The following is a 22146-nucleotide window of genomic DNA, read 5'->3' on the forward strand; positions in this document are numbered from 1 at the left end:
TATTAAAAAGGGCCCCCCAAACAAATTCAAACAATACTAATTAAGCTGCTAATTATATAAGTAGCACATATGTCTTTGCTGTAATGTGTAAAACAATAACATATAGAACTGTAACCTATAATGCAATAAGATATAAAAAAGCAGCAAGGATATCTCTCTTCTCGATAATGCACATTGGCTCTAAATACACGCAGTACATGCATCAAGGAATTTATAAAAACCACAGTGCAGTTGTAATGTAGACATCCGTGCAGTTTTCTATCAGTGTCACTTTAGTGCATGCAGTCACATCATCCTAGACCCTCGGTGTTTGGCAGAGCTCCGTTCCTGTATGGCTCTGGGTTAGAGGCGGTTCTAAAGTCTGTTTGTCCATCATGGACTTGAAGCGTCTACCAGAGGGCAGCCGGTCGGACAGATGATGTCCGGGGTTGTACGGCTCTTTTAGTTTGATGGCTGCTCCCCTGGGGCAGCGAAGGCTGAATAGGTCCTCCAAAGAAGCTAGTGAGCAAAGCCATGACCTTCTGTGCAAGACTGGGCAGCCCCGCCCATTCTGCCGGCGATTTGAGATCGACATACAGAGGGGTCTGGAGAAGAGCAATACATTTCTTGCTAGTTTCGATACGTTTTTGCGGGAGCCAATCGCCAAGCTGGCTTTTCCCCCTAGCGCGCTATTGGCTGGTTTAACACTGACGACAGGGAAGCGACGGCAAGCAGCCAATTGCGTACAGAGTCATTCCAACCTGGCCCATTGATCACGCCTCTTGTGCTGAAGAAAAATGACAGCAGCTTCCCCAGACCCTCCTGCAATCTACGGTTGTGCTTGGTCCGGCAATAGGCAGGCTACATGTGCGGTATTGATGACCCTCTGAAGGGCTCTCCTGTCCACGGCTGGGCAGCTGGTGAACCACGCAGGGATAACGTGCGCCACTGCTTCACCCATCGCTCTGGGTGAAGCAGTGTTGGAAGGACACCAGCAGCTTTCCCTGCAGGGCGGTTGACCTTAGGATCCTCAGGAAGTGGAGTGGCACAGCTGTGTCGTCTTGACCGCTGCAGTGGTGGCGGTAGTCAAGCAGAGATCTTCAGCGATGTGTGTACCAAGAAATCAGAAGGTAGTGACCGTGGTCAGAAGGTAGTGAACCTCTAGAGGTTCACTCAGAAGGTAGTGAACCTCTACCGGGACACAGTCCCGGTAGAGGTTAAGTGGGTCGGGGTCTGCCCTGTTCTTCTCTCTCTGTCCTTACTTTTCTTCATCGGTTAATAAAGACTCTTGTCTTCTTCGTCTGTGACACCAGGATCCTGATGACTCTCCCTTTAGTAAGTGTTTGTGTACTTTTATTTTATTTATTTACGATTAGTAGTCGTTTCGCCTGACTACTATATTTGTGCTCACGACAAGCACACAGACAGGGTTACACACACACAAGCATGCACACACAAGCACGCATGCACATACGCACACACATGTCCAAAAACACACACACAAAAGCATTCACGCAAATACACATGCACATACACATGCTTGCACACAAACACAAATACACACACACACACACAAACACACATACAAACATGCACATGCACGCACACACACATGCACACAAATCCACACACTGCTTTAGGTCAGACATTGTGTGCTTCAGCAGATTTATCTAGACGTAAGTGGGAGAACACTGATGCACCTGAGTCTGTCTCTCTCTGTCTCGCTCTCACTCTCTCGCTCTATATATAGTAACTTTCTCTTACAACTCTCCCCGTTCAAGCCTCAGACCATTCCAGCCACCTCTGTGTTTGAGAGCTCTTTAGAAAGAGAGGGAGAGAGAGAAAGAGGAAGGAAAAGAGAGCTGACCTGTTCAGATCATATTCAGTACTTCACTGTGTGACCTTGACTATTTGCTGATCTAAACGAAAAAAAAAAAGGCTGGACCATTGAACTACATAAATATAACTACATACTGTAAATATAAATAATCTTGCAGAGCCTCAGTAGTTACCGTGGTGTTTTAATCAACTGAACAGCATTGTGGGTTATAACTGTTTGCAGAGTGTTAGCAGCTGGGTTTATGATGTCTCCACAAAATAACATATGGTTTAGTAAAGGGTCCTACTGATCTGATCAAACCTGGATTCACTTCACACCAGTTTCCAGCAGCATTGGTCAAAGTTACTTTGTATCGATTCTAGAGGAGAGCGTTCAGCGTGAGCCCGCCCTTGCTATGAATGTACACAAAAGTAATATTCTATTGAAACAATTTGTATGTATGTATTCTATTTTTTATTTGTGTGTGTGGGTGTGTGTGTGTGTGTATGTGAGTTTGCTTGCGTACGTACGTGCGTACGTGTGTGTGTGTGTGTGTGTGTGTGTGTGTGTGTGTGTGTGTGTGTGTGTGTGTGTGTGTGTGTGTGTGTGTGTGTGTGTGTGTGTGTGCGTGCGTGCGTGCGTGCGTGCGTGCGTGCGTGCGTGCGTGCGTGCGTGCGTGCGTGCGTGCGTGCGTGCGTGTGTGTGTGTGTGTGTGTGAGTGTGAGGTGGACAACAAGATCATGTGTTTCGTGCTAGGGTCCTGGTTGAAGAGCTAGTCTGAATTGAGTGCAAATTAGAATGCTGTCTCAAGAACATTTTGTGTGTGTGTGTGTGTGTGTGTGTGTGTGTGTGTGTGTGTGTGTGTGTGTGTGTGTGTGTGTGTGTGTGTGTGTGTGTGTGTGTGTGTGTGTGTGTGTGTGTGTGTGTGTGTCTTTGTGTGTCTCCTGGTGGGATCCGGAGAGAGAGGAGAATGAAGTCTGAGCTCTCAGACGGTTAAGTATAAGGGAATCTAAGACCAGCTCGATACAATCTCACCAACAATACAACAGCACACACATGTACACACACATACATACACATACATGCCTCACATAAGTAACTCAATAAGAAACTGCAGCAAAGTGAATATTCATCATCAGATTCAGAGCCCTCAGTCAGTGGAATTCCTGTTCACACCAAAAGATGCATTTGCTGCCCGAACGCGTTGACGCCTGAGTTTTGCGGCGCGTCAAATCAAGTTTTGCGGCGCGTCAAACTTTTGACGCGCGTCAAAAGTTGAAATATTTCAACTCGAGCAGCATTTGACGCGCCGCAAAATATGTGAACGCGCCCTTCGCCCGTGCCCGGCAGCGGGCACGGGCATGCCGCGCCGCAAATCAGATTTTGACGCGCCGCAAATCAAGTTTTGCTGCCCGTTTTCTCGGCAGCAAATGCTGCGGCAGCAAATGCTGCGGCAGCAAAGCAGCAACGCGTCTCTACATTCACTTTGAATGGGATCACGATGCGCGTCAACTTTTTGCATCTTTTTGTGTGAACACAGGGTTAGCATAAGAAGCGTCCAGGGTAAACCGATGATGAGGGAATCTATGCAACAGGTATGACTATCTCGGCTTGATGTACTACTTGTACAATGTATTGAAGTGTTGTATGTACAGTTTTTCTAACTTTTGTGATATTGACAGGTTTTTGTACTGTATGTATGTTTATATGTCTGTGTTTTGTTTTTTGTTTTATGTGGACCCCAGGAAGATTAGCGACCACAGCTGTGGAAGCTAATGGGGATCTAAAAAAATATAATAATAAAAAAATATAAGATAAGGCCAGGATGTATAATAAAAAAACAAAAAATGCAAGACAGATTGTCTGTAAATTGGACAACGCAAGAAGAAGTTCATATCACTTACTAAGTCCCGGAGGAGAGAAAGCCTTAAGAGAGAGAGAGATAAAAAGATAAAATATAATTTTAAGGGGATTCCTACCTTGTCACTAAGCTCATTATCCACACGTCTCTCAGATATAACAGGGAATGAACGAAACGGCACATGGTCAGACGAAACGACTACTAATCGTCATTAGTCATTATCAAAACAGAATGAGATCTTAAAGTGACTAAGCCAATTGGTTGCGAGGAATAGCCTAAGAGGTAAGTCTTGTGTGAAATTGTGAATGGAATCCTGGTTGGTGTATTAATCCGATCAGACACACACAAAAGGTTGAACATAGTCGCCATGAAAGAACATCATTGTGTTTAGAAAAGGTGACATAATTACTGGATTACCAGTGACTCATCTAATACCCATCATGGGGGCAACATTCAACAAAGCTGAGCAGTAAACTATGAGTAAAATGGCCATAAAGACGAATCTGCTGTTTGTTGTTGATCATTTCGCCTTCCCACAGGCATCACAGGTGCAGTTAGTAGTCAGCTGAGTGGAATGGATTCTCTTTTAGTCGCTACATTCTAGTCGATCGGACCAGTCTGTAAACCAGTGTTGTGTAAGCTTGTGCTTGTCTCTTGGATCCCTGTCTCCCTCACTTGATGACTGGCCCCATCTTTTATTATAATTCTCTCTCGACCACACGCACAAGCACTATGTTATAGTTTTTCCATCTCTCTCCCTCTCTCTCCGTCTTTTCATATAGGCCTGTATCTCTCTCTTTATCTCTCTCTCCTTATCCTTCTCACATCCAAATCGTTCTGTCTCTCCACCTCACTGTCTATATCTTCCTATATCACTCTCTCTAGCTCTCCCTCTCACACCTTAGGTGTGAGGCGTGTGTCTGTGGAGATGTTATCGGGAGGGATGGAGAGGCTGACAGCAATGAAGATTAAGGCAGAGATGGAAATCACTCTGTCGAAAAAAGATGAATTACATTAGCGTTGAATTACCGCCTACTTTGCCCCTGTAAAGGGCCTATCACCCATCATACATTACTTATTTTGCCTTTTTTTATTTTTCTTCATAAGCTTTCTTTCTTTCATTCTTTCTATCTATTTCTTCATCTATTTGTATCCATATTTTCTATTTTCTCTTTCATTGTTTTCATTCTTTGTCTCTTTTCTTTCCTTCTTTCTTTCTCCCTCCAATTATTTTGGTCTTAATTGTATTTCTCACACTATCCTCCCCTCCAGTAATTCCCCCTCTCTCTCTCCTCCCTCTCCCTCTTCTCATAAGGGATTTTCTTGTAATCAGTTCACAAGTAGGGATTGTTGGGTCGGCTTAGCTCAGGAGGTAGAGCAGTTGTCTTGTAACCGATAGGTTGCTAGTTCGAGTGTTGATGTGTCCCTGAGCAAGACACTTAACCCTAACTGCTCCTGTCGCCTTACATGGTTGACTCTGCTGTCGGTGTGTCAATGTGTGGTTTAACTGATGTAAGTCGCATATGTTGAAAGCGTCTGCTAAATGCCCTAAATGTAAACAAGTCGATACCCTCAGCTAACGAGGCAAACGCCGATACCCGTCTATGGGAACTGCATGCATTACGGTTATCGCTACGGTTAGCATTATGCTCCAGAGTAGCACATGTGTGCGGGTGAATCGGCAGCTCCTCGGTAACATAATATATATTCATGGGAGGAATGAGTTAGACATCGATCAGCACAGGGCTGATAGGGCTCTGGTTCTCAAGTGGAGAAACAGGGAGAGTATAAAACCATTGAGCATTTTCTGGTGCTTGTGCTGAAGCAGGCAGCGCCATGTAACACAATATGATACGCTCTGGGTCTACAGGACACATGGAGACTGATGCAGGAGCTACACAGGCATCCACAGGCTGTGGGGTTAGCTTTAGGGATGCCATACATCAAAAGGAAAAACTGTGTTCTCATGTTGGGTAATAGAAACATATATTTTCTGTACTTATTTCAATGGTTTGTTTCTCTTATACTCTTTTACCACCAAAATAACCACGGATATGCAGATTCTTAAAAACGCCGGGAAACACGCTGAAAATAGGTCACAACTTATTATTGCCCATTACCGGTAGACGAAGAGGTCTTTCTGTTTTGTTTCTGGTGTGTCTCATTCGACGTCACAAACGTTTTCAGTCTCTCTTTCAAACTCGGTTGACGAGTCCTTATCCACAGATAAGGACTCGTCCTTACTCGTGAAGCACCTTAAAGGGCTTCACAAGCACGCAATATGCAACCCCCTCCACCCCCTGCACCCCCCAGATCTTCTATAGGACGATGAGAAACTGCCCAAACCTAGAGGTCAGACACCTTGAGAAGGAGCAGCGACGTGGGATCCCTGTTTCCAAGGACACTTAGAAGATCAATAGCTTCAGAATGGTGAGACCATCTATGTGTGTCTGACAGCATTGCCATCAGGGCTGGTACATGAAGCTCTGTCCAATCAGGCTTCCTCCGTCACCTATTGGGAGCTTTTAAACGATGAACAATATCACGACATACGTGTTTCTTACGGTTAGGTAACTCTGCACTTCCTCACAGCCGGTACCGCGTCACATCTACCATATGTAAGCCCTGACGCAAATCAGACACAATAAGGCTTGCACAAAAGTAAGCGCACACACGCACACTCACGTACGCGGTACTAGGTTCACACAGGCTCCGATTTCCATGCAACGTCAGCGACACTGTCTCCCTTCCTGTGCGCATCACAAGGGGTAAAAATAGCCCTCTGGTGCTGATAGATGACGCAGAGGATAAGGGAGAGGGGGGCAATTGGCTCTGCTTTTGGAACGGTTTTATACATATTTTATATGAGTTGAGTTTCATAAAATTAATTCAATTATTTTGTTCAGCTTTATCAACATGAAAATCGCTGTCGAAATGGTTTTGTACAAACTCAAACATTGCATTGCGTGAGCTCTAAGGTCTGATATGTTTGATCACTTCACCATCCACTGTATATTCCTAAAGGCGGATGATCCACTTGGTGAGTGTGATTGATGGCTGAAGTTTGAAGCCCCCACTCATTTTCAGCTAAAGGAAAGGTATAGACCGCATAATAGGCTGATAGATAGTTAGACATTAAATCATACACTGTGGATATATTTAATGATGACACAGGGATATATTGTTTAAGATTGCTGAGGTTAAAACCCCTGGCTACGTGCCTCTCATTCAAGGCTGAGGAATGCAGTGAACACTGCCACAGAATGCTGGTGTTGATAATGATTATCATGATGATTCTGCTCAATAACATCATAAGATTACGGCATGAACACATTCAAAATCGGAGCTTCCTTGAGTCATTTTGTGTTTTTCTTGTGATATCTGGAAATTGACCGACAAGGCGTTTTATAGTGATTCAATTGTTTTGGTTTTTATACCCTTGAGGCAGGTAGTAAGACCATTTATAATAAAACAAAGAAAACCGAACAAAGACACACACACACACACACACACACACACACACACACACACACACACACACACACACACACACACACACACACACACACACACACACACACACACACACACACACACACACACATACACACACACACACACACACACACACACACACACACACACACACACACACACACACACACACACACACACACACACCACACATAATGTTTATCCTAGCTAGAAGGTTATAAAAGAAAGCCCCTATTTGTCATCGTGTTGACTGTCAATTATTCTTATGGGTGTGAAAATGTGTGTGTGTGTGTGTGTGCGTGTGTGTGTGTGTGTGTGTGTGTGTGTGTGTGTGTGTGTGTGTGTGTGTGTGTGTGTGTGTGTGTGTGTGTGTGTGTGTGTGTGTGTGTGTGTGTGTGTGTGTGTGTGTGTGTGTGTGTGTGTGTGTGTGTTTGAACTGGTGTATTCAGACAGATTCTGAGAGTACTCTGTCTGGCGAGACAGCGAGCCTGTTTTATGAATGAACAGGAGGTAGAGGGATGCCTGGATACCTTAGCAAGTGGATTACAATCTACCAATGTCATTTGTCAATCAGGCAGAAGACCACTAAACACTATTTTGTGTGGTTGGCATTTTCCTTTCTTTAACAAAGGACATGTGCACAAATATACACAATGGTGCTGTATGTACAATCGTTAGAGTGAGAGTACTGATCCTACAGAAACAATGTCTAAGTGATCATTATTGTTGCCATGGCCTGAGTAGTTACACACATTTAATAGTCAAATAGAAAAAGCAGTATAGCACTGTAATAGCCTAACAATTAAGTTATATGATAAGTGCTATAACTCCATTGGACTATAACATTTTTTTACAATCCATGTACATTTTCTGAAGTTATAAGTTGGTCATTGTCAATAGCAGTTAGCATATTTGGCATACAGTGGTTTTCATCGAATCCAGCATATTGGCAAACGACTATATCACTATCTATCCTCTAAATACCACAGAATAGGACACAGACTCTTCCAGAACACATAGAACCACAATAGATTGTAATGCCCAACACCAGACCCTCAACGCTGGTACTTTTGGCTTGTCTCATGGCTTTTCGGCTTCCAAAATCCCATTCTTCTACCAAATAAAGCACAACTGGAAACCATGTGAGAAATTAGAGAGGGATAGATGGGGTCTGTTGTCTCACTCCAGCCCGGTATGGCAGGACTGGGGTAGGTCAGTTACCTATTACCGCAAAGCGCTCTCACACACACTTAACAATTATGAAATGGCCTTTCGGCAATAAACCGGAGGAATGATCCGTAGGCTTACTGTCCCTTTCGTTCCCTAAGCACAGAGATGTCTGTGTGTCTGTCTGTGTGTCTGTCTGTGTGTCTGTCTGTCTGTCTGTCTGTCTGTCTGTCTGTCTGTCTGTCTGTCTGTCTGTCTGTCTGTCTGTCTGTCTGTCTGTGTGTCTGTCTGTCTGTCTGTCTGTCTGTCTGTCTGTCTGTCTGTGTGTCTGTCTGTCTGTGTGTCTGTGTGTCTGTGTGTCTGTGTGTCTGTGTGTCTGTGTGTCTGTGTGTCTGTCTGTCTGTCTGTCTGTGTGTCTGTCTGTGTGTCTGTCTGTGTGTGTGTCTGTCTGTCTGTCTGTCTGTCTGTCTGTCTGTCTGTCTGTCTGTCTGTCTGTCTGTCTGTCTGTCTGTCTGTCTGTCTGTCTGTGTGTCTGTCTGTCTGTCTGTCTGTCTGTCTGTCTGTCTGTCTGTGTGTCTGTCTGTCTGTCTGTCTGTCTGTCTGTGTGTCTGTCTGTCTGTCTGTCTGTCTGTCTGTCTGTCTGTCTGTCTGTCTGTCTGTCTGTCTGTCTGTCTGTCTGTCTGTCTGTCTGTCTGTCTGTCTGTCTGTCTGTGTGTCTGTGTGTCTGTCTGTGTGTCTGTCTGTCTGTCTGTCTGTGTGTCTGTGTGTCTGTCTGTCTGTGTGTCTGTGTGTCTGTGTGTCTGTCTGTGTGTCTGTCTGTCTGTCTGTCTGTCTGTCTGTCTGTCTGTCTGTCTGTCTGTCTGTCTGTCTGTCTGTCTGTCTGTCTGTCTGTCTGTGTGTCTGTCTGTCTGTGTGTCTGTCTGTCTGTCTGTCTGTCTGTCTGTCTGTCTGTGTGTCTGTCTGTCTGTCTGTCTGTCTGTCTGTCTGTCTGTCTGTCTGTCTGTCTGTCTGTCTGTCTGTCTGTCTGTCTGTCTGTCTCTCTTTCTCTCTCTCTTTCTCTTTCTCTCTTTCTTTTGCTGAGGTGCAGGTAATGTCAGGCAACTACCCATTGGGAATATTGAGTAGTCAACGAATTGTTTCACATGCATATCCGGTGGCATCTCTGTCCTTAAACACCCCTTGTACATTGGTTTGCATTACAGACTCCAAACACATGGTGCTGCATTTGCATGCACTGCCTCTAATAGGCTGATACAGTTACCTGCTGATTAAGCGTTGATACGACACACCTGTCCTTTGGACCTCCTTTAAACAACGACACACATCGTATTTACCGGGAAGAACTGTGGTTGAGCGATCGCAGTGCTTTTTGCCCGTATAAGCAGAGCTAGTGTACGATGGGGACTGGTTAGTTCCCCGAGATATAGCCTCCATAGCGCTTCAACAGCAAAACAGCCCTTCAGCTTGGAGAAAATATGACTCTATTTTATTTTTTTCATGAGTACCTGACCTGTGTCTTCAATGAATAATGACGGTGAGGCGAACGGAGAACGGTCGTATTTGCACTATAGTATAAGCTAGGCTTTAGTGTTCAACCAAGGTCAATTCAAGTGTATCTGTAGAGGTCTCCACAAACAAAGTCTCAAAGATGACAACCAAACGCCCAGCCCTCAAACGTGATGACAAGGATTGCAGTAGGAGCCAAGGTGGTTGGACATGGAAATATTTATATCAGATTTTATGTTTTTGCAGTAATTTGTATTCTGAGGAGCAGGTAGGGGGTAGGGCTTCTTCCTCTAGGATGCCGGCACGTCGGCATTGAGGGTTAGGATCCCAGAACCTTTCATCTGGAAGTCAAACTTCTAGAATATCCTGTCCTAGATAGTACCAGTACTATTATTACCATTATTAGCCAGCTAGGAATAACAAAACGACAGTAAGTTACTGAAGTAGTCATTCATTTCAATCCAAATACATTGGATATGGCTTCAGCTCCTGGCCTGTCTTTACCAAACAGAACAGGCACAGGATTGATGGATCCCAGTGAGGCAGCTATATGTCTGACTCTACCTGAAAGAGATGGATGTCAAGGATGCCGGAACACCTCTACTCAAAGAACTTAGGCAAACTCGCTATTCCAAATGTAATGATAAACATTTGGGAAACAGGAAAACCGGGTATACAAATCAGTGAAACATCAGTGGGCCTTCTTGAACTGAGAGACCCCAGGATGGATACTTATTTACTGGTGAATAAGGCACAGCTCGGAGAGAAGAAACACAGGGGGATTAATACATTTGTTTTCCGACTGACACTGAGATGAGGATAGATGGAAAGAGGGAGTGAGAGAGAGAGGGGGGGGATGAAAATAGGCAGAGAGGGAGAGAAGTGTGAGTGAGTGAGTGAGTGAATGAGAGAGATTGATATAGAGCCCCCAGGAACAAGGGAATGAGAGTGAGAGACAAAGAGACAGACAGGGGTGTGGGAGACAGGAACAAGAGGATGAAGAGGAAGAGAGAGAGGGCGTTGATTGAGCTAAAGCCGGATGAGGCGGGAGGTGGTGCCCAGAGATGAACGATGGTCTTGGTGAGACAGTGCATGGGATGTCATGGTATGATTGATATGATTGATGTGTGTGTGCACCAGCAGTGTAAGTCATAGAAAACCCAATTGAAGCCCTCCGATTTGATAACAAACGATCCACAAAACATTATAGCAGATTACATGGGATTTACAGCATGTTTGAAATTAAAGTTGGGGAATACAATTTGGTTTGTTTCTTTATTTTATTTGTTTGTCCACCATCATGGGCGTTGTTCCATTGCACATTCAGAGATGGTAACAACAATGCAGTTCTTTTTTTCGCAACATTTCCCTTGGTCGTGTGGTCAACTGTGTATAAACCTCGAACCTTCTCCAGGTAAAACACTTCTCTTCTAATGAGTTCTATAAATATTTTCCACCAGAAACATTGTCTCGTCCAAGGAGATGTAATCCCTTAAGTAAGTTACGTCTAGATCTGTGTTAACCCATCAGTACGGCTTTAGTTACCCTGATCCACATCAAACCAGGCCGGTTCTCCTAGGATCTCATACAAAGTTATTACTATCTGTAATTATCATGTATCTATTATCATTAAGCATCGTTAAGGAAACGGGGCAAACGCGGGGGTGTCAGACTGCACCTCAGGAAACAGCTGACCCGAATCCCTCTGCCTTCCATGCTAATGGGGAATGTCCAATCGCTGCGGAATAAAGTGGAAGAACTCCAGGCAAATGTTAGGTCCCAGATAGACTTTAGAGAATGCAGCATAATAGATGTCTGAGGCTGGGCCAACTACGGTGCGCATGCGCATTTCGACACTACCCCCCGGGGAGTCTGGGTATTCGTGATGCCGGTTGGGAAAAAGGGGTTGCCTTTTGTCAATTTGTTTCTGTTAGGTTAAGTTGGGTTAACGGGTTTGGGGTCTTTATTGTTTGTGTGTTGTTTATTGTGCGTAGTGTTGCCGCCATCCGTTACCGAGACTTGTATGTCCGTTGGTTGGGTGTGCGGTGCGCTGTGTGTTGCGGATGTGTGTTAAATAATGGCAGCTCTCGGGATCGTGCGGTGTATGAGGCACGAGAGTTGCGTCACCGTTTAACCTGGGCTCCCGTCTCGTGCAGAACAAGTTTGACCATAATGTCAAACTTGTTCTGCTCTTTGGTTTGCTGAATTTAGACAGCGATTCTCTGCTGCTGAACTAGCTACATGTTGCTTGTTCTATTGCTGTCTGGCATTCAGAAATGTAAAATGGAAGTATCAAATTATTAATTTTAATAAAGTGAACTTAAAACTTTTTTTGCATTCTTTGAAAAGGTTTTTTTTTTTTAAATAATATTAACCTTAATTTGAAATATTAAGTTAACACCCCTGACTTATTTTTTTGAGTTTGTAAAATATAAAAATCTTAGTTGGTATAACTCTAACTTTCAAGTTTGTCTAAAGAAGAAAATCCCTTTTTTGATGGGCTCAAAACTCACAAATTTATTGCAGTAAGTTGCCTTGCAATTTTGAGTTTGCCCAACTTTTTCTTTTTTACAGTGTGATGATGATGGCCTGGGCGTTTAGAAATAACATATTTTGGCATCAAGGTGACAAGGAGCTTATTCTTACATTCATGGCGAGGGTTGCCTAGGCAGAATCAGAAAAACAAAGTGCTTTTGAAAAATGTATACTTAAGAGATTTTAGTGAGACCCGGAGAGTTTTGATCACAAGACCGGTATGGATCGTTGTGCAGCCCATAACCACCACCTGCTGTAAGGTGCAAAGCTTTTAGGGGTCTGTTAAAACTTTATTCAGCCTGCACCATCTGCCGATATCTAGGTTATAGAAGAGAGAAAGAGGTAGACAGATACAGAGAAGGAGGGAGAGAGAGAGAGAGAGAGAGAGAGAGAGAGAGAGAGAGAGAGAGAGAGAGAGAGAGAGAGAGCGAGAGAGAGAGACAGACTAAAGGGAGAGAATCAGACAGGAAAAGTACCAGAAAAGAACAGAGGTAAAGGGAGGAGGAGAGATGGCTGTCTTTCCTCCCGCCAGGGAATATGTTGGACAGCAGAAGAAGAGCGCACAGATGGAACAATACGAGTTGCCATTTTACCGTTGTCTTACTTCTAGTTTTGTCTTTCCTATAGCATGCTTTGTTTTGTGTGTGTGTATGTATGTGTGTGTCTGTGTGTCTGTGTATCTGCAGCATCTGGGCCATTCGTTCTCATTTAAATATCTCTCATAAATCCCTTAGTATTTATGTAAAATATTGTCTGCCTCTCCCATTCCCCTGCCCTTAAAATGACTTCCATTCCTTCCCTTAATTTAGAGTCTGTGCCGGTTTACCCTTCTCTCCTTCCATGCTCTCTCTCTCTCTCTCTCTCTCTCTCTCTCTCTCTCTCTCTCTCTCTCTCTCTCTCACATCTACCCTTCATTCCCATGTTCCAGACCTATCACTTCCCCCCCCTCTCTCTCTCTCTCTCTCTCTCGTTGTCTTTTTCATATCTCACTCAATCTCTCTTGCCCTTCTCTCCTTCATAATACCCTTCTTCCTACCACTCTTCTCGTCCTGGCGCTCCACTTTACTTGAATCAACACCCCTCCATTCCCCTCTCATCATTCCCCTGCTCCTCATCCCTCTCTTCCTGCCCAGACAAGCCCACCAGCATCTCTCCAAAGGCCCCCAAACAGATCCTGGCAGGCTGCGGGCCGGTGGGTGCGTGGAGGAGTGGAGGATGGCTCCTGCAGCATAATGTTTGTTCTGTTTGTGCATAGTGGGGGCCAGCTCCCCTAGCAGGCCACTCAACCACCGCTGGGCCTTCATCTGAATACCAGTTATATGTGTAATCACTGATTGCCCAGTTCTCATGCTATGATGTTTATATTGTGTTGTATGTAGAAGATCAACTAACATGATATTAGTATGATATAAATATATCCAGCTAAATGGATGGCCCCAGGAGGAATGAGTTAGGGGCGATATTTGTATCCTGAGCCTCTTAGCGTTCCTTTTTTGTTTTGCTAGTTGCTACTGAGGTGCTGTTAGCCAGTGGAACAACCTTGAGAGGTCAGTATTACTTTACTTTTGTTACCATGGGGTTTATCGTTAACATATGTTTTATTTGCTTTTCTCATGATAATGTCATGTTTATTCATGTAATACTTTGAATGTATTGCACATTGTTTGGTTTGGTTTTCATTAGCGATATGTCGCTCGCGACCGATTCGTTCATAACGAACGAATCCCGAAGGTGAACGACAAGAACTGGTTCCCCAAATACAAGAGAACTGGTTCTTTGATTCTTTTTTTTAACATAAAACAAAAATATGGTCACGTAAATAAAATATACAAACGAACAGAGCTTCGTCTCCCCGCGATCTTACATTGATTGAGTCTACAACGTTCTCAAAGATTCAGCCAATGAGAGGTAGCAATGGTGTTGCCATGGCACCTGGGTAAACAAATGACAAGATGTATCTTGGGTCATGCCATTCAACGTGGGGCCACTCATATATCCCCCTACATATCCGAAAATAGACTTGCCCTCCATCTGTTTATTGGATAAACGCATTTCCCAATCCCAGGAGTCTTTGCTCCATTCTACGTCAATTCAAGAACAAACAAAGAAATTAAACTGCAGTTCGTATTTTTTATTTATGACCATGAAGGTTCTGTAATGCCTGAATAATGATGAATTAAATGTAAAGTAAAAAAATAAATAAAACCATGAATGACATATAGAGAGTAAGCAGGTGGTATAAATATTGGTGGGACATTCAGCTATGCAATATACTATATCTTGTGGATTTTCACGGAGGGTAGAGCTTGGAAGTCGTTTAAATTATGCTCCGGGCCGTCTCGCGGGGGGGGGGAGTTTCCCTGTCAAATGACGTAATCTGAGGTAACAAACGAATCAAACGAACGAATCGTTAAAGTGAACTGAACTGAAATAACTGATTCCCGGGAAAGAATCATTTTGCCCATCCCTAGTTTTCATCGATTTCCCTGTAGTTTCAGTGCCACACTATGGCCAAATCTATTTGTGTCATCCCTTTGGTTTGTTTGTGTGAATGAACCTGCTACCCAGTACCTTTAATCTGCATGCTCTGTCGTCATGATAATGGCTAACAGACTCGGACTGTATTTAAACAGGGCACACACACAAGGCATCCCACAGTGGAAAGTGTCAACGAGAGAACAGTGGAGAGTCGGTAGTAATTTGAATGCTGCACACGCTACCTGGTGCATGGATTAGAAAGGAGACACCAATGAATGTTAAATGCACCTCGTCCACATTCTGGAGGAGAAAACAGTGATTGCTAGACTGATCTCAGAAGGTCACGCCATCTATGGTGAAACACAACGTGAATGGGGACTTTCTGTTCATGTCTGTTCTGGCATGCACATTTTCAAGAAACATGTGTGTTAATGGAAACAAACCAATAAAACACAAGTTAAAGCTTATTAGGTAGCTGCTAGTGAGAGAGCACAAGCCCAAATGAAGATGGAGTGCATTTGGTTGACACCAAACATTCAAACTAGTGCTGTCAGTTAAACGCGTTATTAACGGCGTTAACGCAAACCAATTTTAACGGCGTTAATTTTTTTATCGCGTGATTAACGCAATTTCTTATTTTTATTTTTATTTTTTCAAAACAAAGAAGCAGCAGCCTGACTGCTATGTTCAAGGCAGTATGTTTCTATGTTCATCTTTTAATTGCACTATAGGCTTTTTTTTTGTATTGTCCTGTTTTGATCAGTATATGCCAATGTTGTTATCAATAAAAAAACATTTGCACAAGGCAAGCCGATGCACTTCTCCATGTTGATAAGAGCATTAAAATTAGAACAATTAATGGGACGAAGACATCAAGGGATATTTAGCATAGAAAAAAGATTTGCGATTAATCGTGAGTTAACTATGACATTAATGCGATTAATTAAATAATTAAATATTTTAATCGCTTGACAGCACTAATTCAAACCCATTGAAAAGTCCATCGCATTGAAAACGAACTGCCAAACTGCCCTAAACCAGTTCTTCCCATTGTCCTCTGAATGTCACTGTTATGGGCGAGGGGGGGGGGGGGGGGGGGGGGGGTGTCTGGAACAGGAGACTGTCTGACAGGTAGGAGGATAGAAGTTTTGACAGAGAGACCAAAACAGAATAAAAAGAGACAGACACGCCACAACAGGAGAAACTAAGGAGAAAATGCTTCAAAGCATTCATCCTAAAAACGAACTAAAATGCAGATGGGAGGTTAAAAATAAAGACTGAGGAGCGGGATTAACTAGGTCGTTCAGGGGATGAAAAAGTGAGCCAATGTTTATTCCAAGCCAACAAGCCGCAGCATATCTCTGTGAGAGTTCCTCTGTACAGTCTTTTTGCAGCTGTGTCCTGCTGCCCATGGTGGCTGTTATTATGACCTCCTGCTGTTCACCACAGTCCTGTTGTTTCTCAACCCACAGATAGAGACATCATCTGTCTATCCGCCCATCTATCTGTTTCAATCCCCTCGGTCTCTCGATGTGTATCCCTCTGTCTCACTCATCCCCCTGTCACTTTCTCTCTCTCGCCCCTCTCTCCCTCCCTCTCGAGTGCTGGAACCGTTTCTTCTTACTGAATGTCAATCAAAAATGAAACTCATAACAATACTTATGAATAAGTTAGATGTGTTCTATCTGAACTGAAGTTCAGAAATAAAAAAAAAGAAACACTCAGGAAATGCCATATTTGAATCTTGGATACTCTTGGATACTACTCTATAGATAGGTAGGTAGATAGATAGATAGATAGATAGATAGATAGATAGATAGATAGATAGATAGATAGACAGACAGACAGACAGACAGACAGACAGACAGACAGACAGACAGACAGACAGACAGACAGACAGACAGACAGACAGACAGACAGACAGACAGACAGACAGACAGACAGACAGACAGACAGACAGACAGACAGACAGACAGACAGACAGACAGACAGACAGACAGACAGACAGACAGACAGACGGATAGACGGATAGACGGATCGATGGATAGATAGATAGATAGATAGATAGATAGATAGATCCTTTAACAATACTTTACAGGAAATTACAGTGCCACAGCAGCTTTAAGACAGTATTAACACCACAGGTTTCGTCAGATAGCTTCCATACTTAATCAGTTAAAACACAATAAATAAATAGCCAACCGTAGAAGCGTGAGAGAAGCCCATGGTGTCCCACTTGACACTTGACACTCCAAACAGATTCAGCATGACAATGCAGCAAGCCGTTTCCCCATGACAGGAAGTTGCATGGCAAATCTGTGCATGCCGAGCGGTGTGGACGCCCGCTATCACAAGACGATGGCAGCCGGCCGCGTTCCACATCGACAGAGAAACCGATGCATCATTTCACCACGAGAAACAGCTGTGTAATGCAAATACGGTTAAACTGAGCCAGGCATGACGGCTGTCACAAGACCCCCAGGGATGTTGTTAAACACGCGTTTTAAAATGTCATAACCTTGCTTAGAAGCTCATAACCTCGTGAATAATGAAGTACTTGAAATCACCGGCTATAGCAAAAGGTCACAGTGGACAATAAAGTTGTTAATTTGAAAATCACGTCAACAATTGCCCTTTTAATGGTAATTGTGGACTGGACTGTATATATCGTACATGATACATAATTCCTATGTAATATATAAGTTATACTAATCGTATCGCTCCAATATAGATAGTATATTTACTGTATTTTCTGGATATTTTTTGTTCTTTTTTAATTGTTATTACTACTCTCTGCTTTCTGCTGTACTTTCTGAATTAATTTCACTTATGGGATCATCAATGGGACACTACTATATGTAAGGCACCCAAAAAGTTCCTAGACAGAAACTGATTCCATTAGACTGAAAATCCGAATCCTGGAGAGTGTTCCTGTGACTGGTTTTGTAACAGATCCACTGATGCATAAGGCTATCTCGCCACCCGGCTTGCCACTAGAATATCAAATTAGTTTCCGCTAACAACTGTGACTAAAGCAATCTGGTGCAGCCCACACACTGTTAGCTTTAGAAGGAGTCTACTTGTCTGACAAGGCTACGAGCTTGTTTGGGATTTAGCCACTTTAGAAAGTTATGGGAGGTGTAGTATTGTTGTAGGACAACCAATCTTTGTGTTTCATATCGTTGTTCTTCTTTAATTGCATGCGTTTATGATTGAAAACAATTAGACAAAGGATTATATCACCACAACAGAACTTCTGCATTGCATAACATGCTTTGCCATGTCATCAGATTGTCATCAGGGATTCAAATTAGCCACTCATGTATTAACATTATGAAGGACAAATTCACTGACATATTCTCTTGATCACCCCTGGCAGGGAAACACACACCATATGATGCTTTGGAGTAAATGGATGGCATTTGATCCTTAAATTGTTTTAACACTTTTAAATTGCCATTTCACACTTCTGACCTACACATATGGTTCACATGGAAAATGAAAAGCAGTATGAAATCAATGCTTCAGTGATGGACGGTGTGTCCAAACCATCTTACTTTCCCACACATTCCCACACATTGTCACACATTGTCACCCATTTCCACACATCTTCGAGGTTATTGAGTGCAAGATGGGCAGAAGGTAGAAGCTTCTGCCTCTGTCCCAGTGTGCGTAGAGTGTAGCGGACTTACTGAAGGCGGCCACGGCCAGGATCAGCGTGACCACGATGGACACCCAGGAGACCCACAGGGTTTTCTTCCGGTAGCTCTGGGCCTCGTGTGGCTTCAGGCGAGTGCTGCTCTCCAGGAGGCCTGCAGACAAGAGGTTAACCCCCTATAAGTGAGGACCGTGTCATCCTTTCACATCCCCCTCAGTATGGTCTCTAGAGAGGCGTGAATGTTCTTGTGTGCTGGGAGATTTCTGAGGGAGCGGTAGTTGGGTCCCATGGACGCTTTGGAATTGAGGGGAAGAGGCCAAAACGGAAAAAAAACGTATCGATTGAGGTTTTGAACGATTTTTTCGGACTTTAAAATGAACCAATGGTCTATTGAGTTTCTCATTCAGAACTTATTCTGTATTGAGTACACTTGATTATGGTAGGAGTCTATGCCTTCATGCATAACAACGAACTAGGTGTCAAACACCGTAACCCACACCATCCTGTTCCTCTTTTCATCTCTATGGCAGCATACTTTATACTCTTTTACATGTGAGGCAAAATTTGCCATGCAATATATATGTGTGTGTGTGTGTGTGTGTGTGTGTGTGTGTGTGTGTGTGTGTGTGTGTGTGTGTGTGTGTGTGTGTGTGTGTGTGTGTGTGTGTGTGCGCGCGTGCGCGTGTGCGTGCGTGTGCGTGTGTGTGTGCGTGTGTGCGTATCAAGCCCATGCTTTGTCTGCCAGGGATCATGTGAGCAGAGTGAGCGCAACATTCTTCTGTGGCACTCTACACTCTACACACACACACACACACACACACACACACACACACACACACACACACACACACACACACACACACACACACACACACACACACACACACACACCCACACACACACACACACACACACACACACACACACACACACACACACACACACCACACACAAACTCACACACATTACATACAGATGCTTACTCTTCCTCTCCCTCCCAACCGCTCAATCCACACACACATGCAGTGTCTGGTAATAGCTATTTAAACACCAGAGAAGGCAAATCATTGTTAGAATCATGAAATTCATCATGTCACTTCCCTCGGCGTCAACGAGGCAGCACGACATTCATGCAATCATGGAGTAACGCCATATTCATGTAATACCCCATAAGCAGGTGCATGCTGTGTCTTTGAACTCTGAAGTGACCTGAATATTATCTAGGACTACGGAATGCCAAGGGTTGGCTATCATGTTCCACGGACCATGTCCACAAACACATGCTGAAGTAGTCTGAACTACAAGCCGTGGTTGGCTTGAGATCTGACCGCTAGATACGATTTGAATGTCTGAGCTTGTTTGGATAAATGAAAGGGTTTAGCCCCATGTTTGCAGTGGACGTCTACGCACCGTTGCCACCTGTCTTGTATTTATTGACATACCTAAAATATTTTACTGTGTGTTCATTCTGGAAAGCTTATTTCAGTAGATTTAGTTAGAAAAGCGCTTTACAAGTTTAATAATGGACTATTCATTTGATTTATTAGTATTATTAGTTTAGTAGTAGTATTATAAAAACAGCACTCAATTCTAAATGTCAATCCGTTTGTAATGCGTTTTACGATACTTTAGGGAACACATAGATAATGACTACAAATAGGCCTAAACAAAGTTAATATATAGTCGTCATGCTACCATATTTAAGTTGTAGGACCATAGGCTAAAACAAAATCACCTTTTACCTTAACGTAAGCATTCATTCTGGACAACAACAACCAAGCACCATATTTCAGTTACCTTCTTCCTCCACACTCTCCGTTATTTTCATCTCATGTCCGGAGCTGAACTGGTCGGGCAGGCTGGTTCTCTTGGGCTGGTGCTGGTAGTTGTGGACCAGCCCGCCAGGGTGGCACTGACCGTTCCGCACTGGAGTGGAAGAGGGGTCCACAAAGCTGGTGTCGGGTATCGGGTAGGAAGAATCCGGAGTCTTCGGGTCCGTCATGGTGCCCAAGTTTTTTTAGACAAAAGTGAAGGTTTTAAAATAAAGTCCAAACTGTTTTCTTTTCAAAATGTTCCGGCTGTTTCAGCAGCCATTCAGCACCAGGATGGATGCCCACCTGTGTTGGTTCGCGGCGCACGGGACGCACGCAGTGCACGGGAGGAGACGGAGATGGGATGTGGAGAGAGCGAGAGAGGAGGTGGAGGAGGTGGGCCGTTTGTGTTATCTATCCCAGCATCATCAGCAGCAGTAGAGCGATAACGGTCCTCCTTCTCCTCTTCGACGTCGAGCCACACACGCGAACGCACTAAAGCAGAAGCTCTTAAATAGCGGGAACAGTTTTCAGGAACTGGAATGAAAAGTAAAGTAGAGGGGTGAGGGGACGCCCACTGTTCACGGAGGCAGATGAGATGCCGCTGTGCGATAGCACTGAGATCCTGTGTGGGCTTAGCAGGCGGTACCGGTAAGTCCTCCTCCTCCTCCTCCCCCTCCTTCCTCCTCCTCCTCCTCCTCCCCTACCTCCTCCCAGACACACCCCAAGGTTGACCGTGGGTAATAGGAGGGGACGTTTTCTACTGTTACCTGGAGCACGCTCGTCTAATTGGCTCCCGTGCTGCGATGGAAAAAGTTGCCTGTTGTTCCTTTTAATGGTTTCATTATGGAAAAAACATCAGCCAGAAACAGCCTCTCTCTCTCTCTCTCTCTCTCTCTCTCTCTCTCTCTCTCTCTCTCTCTCTCTCTCTCTCTCTCTCTCTCTCTCTCTCTCTCTCTCTCTCTCTCTCTCTCTCTCGATGTTTACCTTTCATAGACTGTGCGCGCAATCACACACGCACGCTCGCGCACACATACGAACACACACACACACACACGCGCGCACACACGCTCAGTACAGCTTGTTCACTCAGATTAATACTTGCAGCGCCGTAGTGACACCCCCGCGGAGTCAGAGGAAACTGCTGGTCCGGACGCAGTCCCCCAGAGGTCCTGAAGAACTGCAATCTCGTCGACGACATCATCCTGGAGATCTGCAGCCTATAGCTCTAATGGAAAACAACAAGCCCGATATTCTGTCTCTCTCTTTAACATCACCCTTGTTCTTAAATCTGGAGTGCTCTCGAAGCCAGACTACCAAAGTGGCATCAGTCTGACATGTATCATTGCAAAGATTTTACAACCGTATACTGAACAGGATATAGAGGGCACTAAAAACCCTCTCTTGAGAGAGAATCAACATGGCTCTAAAGAGGGGGGAACCACCATATCCCATATCTTAGTCTTAAAGAGGATCATCCAGGAGGTGAAAAAGTACAACCTGACAGCGGTGCTTTATTTTATTGACGTGATGATGGCGTGATGAGGATTTTGACATCCTAGCAGGGGTTTTGCAAGGAGACCCCCCCCCCCCCACGCCCGCGCTTCCTCTTCCTTATAGTCTTGAACTACGCACTCAGGCAAGCCATCAGGAGTGGAGGAGAGCTGGCTTCACTATGACACCCATAAGGTCTAGCAGATGCCCTGCCATAGTCCTCGAGGACCTGGGCTGTGTGTGCCAAGGTTGGTTGTAGGCTTAATGCCGAGAAAACCAAGGCAATCACCTGCAGAACCCTCTTCCTCAACATCTACCTCTGATGACAGCAGCCCTTGCTCTG

The 22146-nt window shown here is 44.2% G+C and overlaps 1 protein-coding gene across 1 annotated transcript in view; it reads right to left on the bottom strand.

Moving 5' to 3' along the window:
• The window catches only part of LOC130373441 (transmembrane protein 163-like), a 42243-nt gene extending 21325 nt beyond the window's left edge, over window positions 1-20918 (bottom strand). Inside the window, exons 1-2 of the mRNA XM_056579938.1 lie at window positions 20296-20918; window positions 18533-18652 (exon numbers count right to left, since the gene is read on the bottom strand). Coding sequence (XP_056435913.1) covers window positions 18533-18652; window positions 20296-20500 — 325 coding nt within the window. The 5' untranslated portion in view covers window positions 20501-20918. The remainder of the gene's footprint in view (window positions 1-18532; window positions 18653-20295) is intronic.
• Between the last annotated feature and the right edge of the window lie 1228 nt (window positions 20919-22146).

This window comes from Gadus chalcogrammus, chromosome 20 (assembly GCF_026213295.1).
Source record: "Gadus chalcogrammus isolate NIFS_2021 chromosome 20, NIFS_Gcha_1.0, whole genome shotgun sequence".
Classification (NCBI taxonomy): domain Eukaryota; kingdom Metazoa; phylum Chordata; class Actinopteri; order Gadiformes; family Gadidae; genus Gadus; species Gadus chalcogrammus.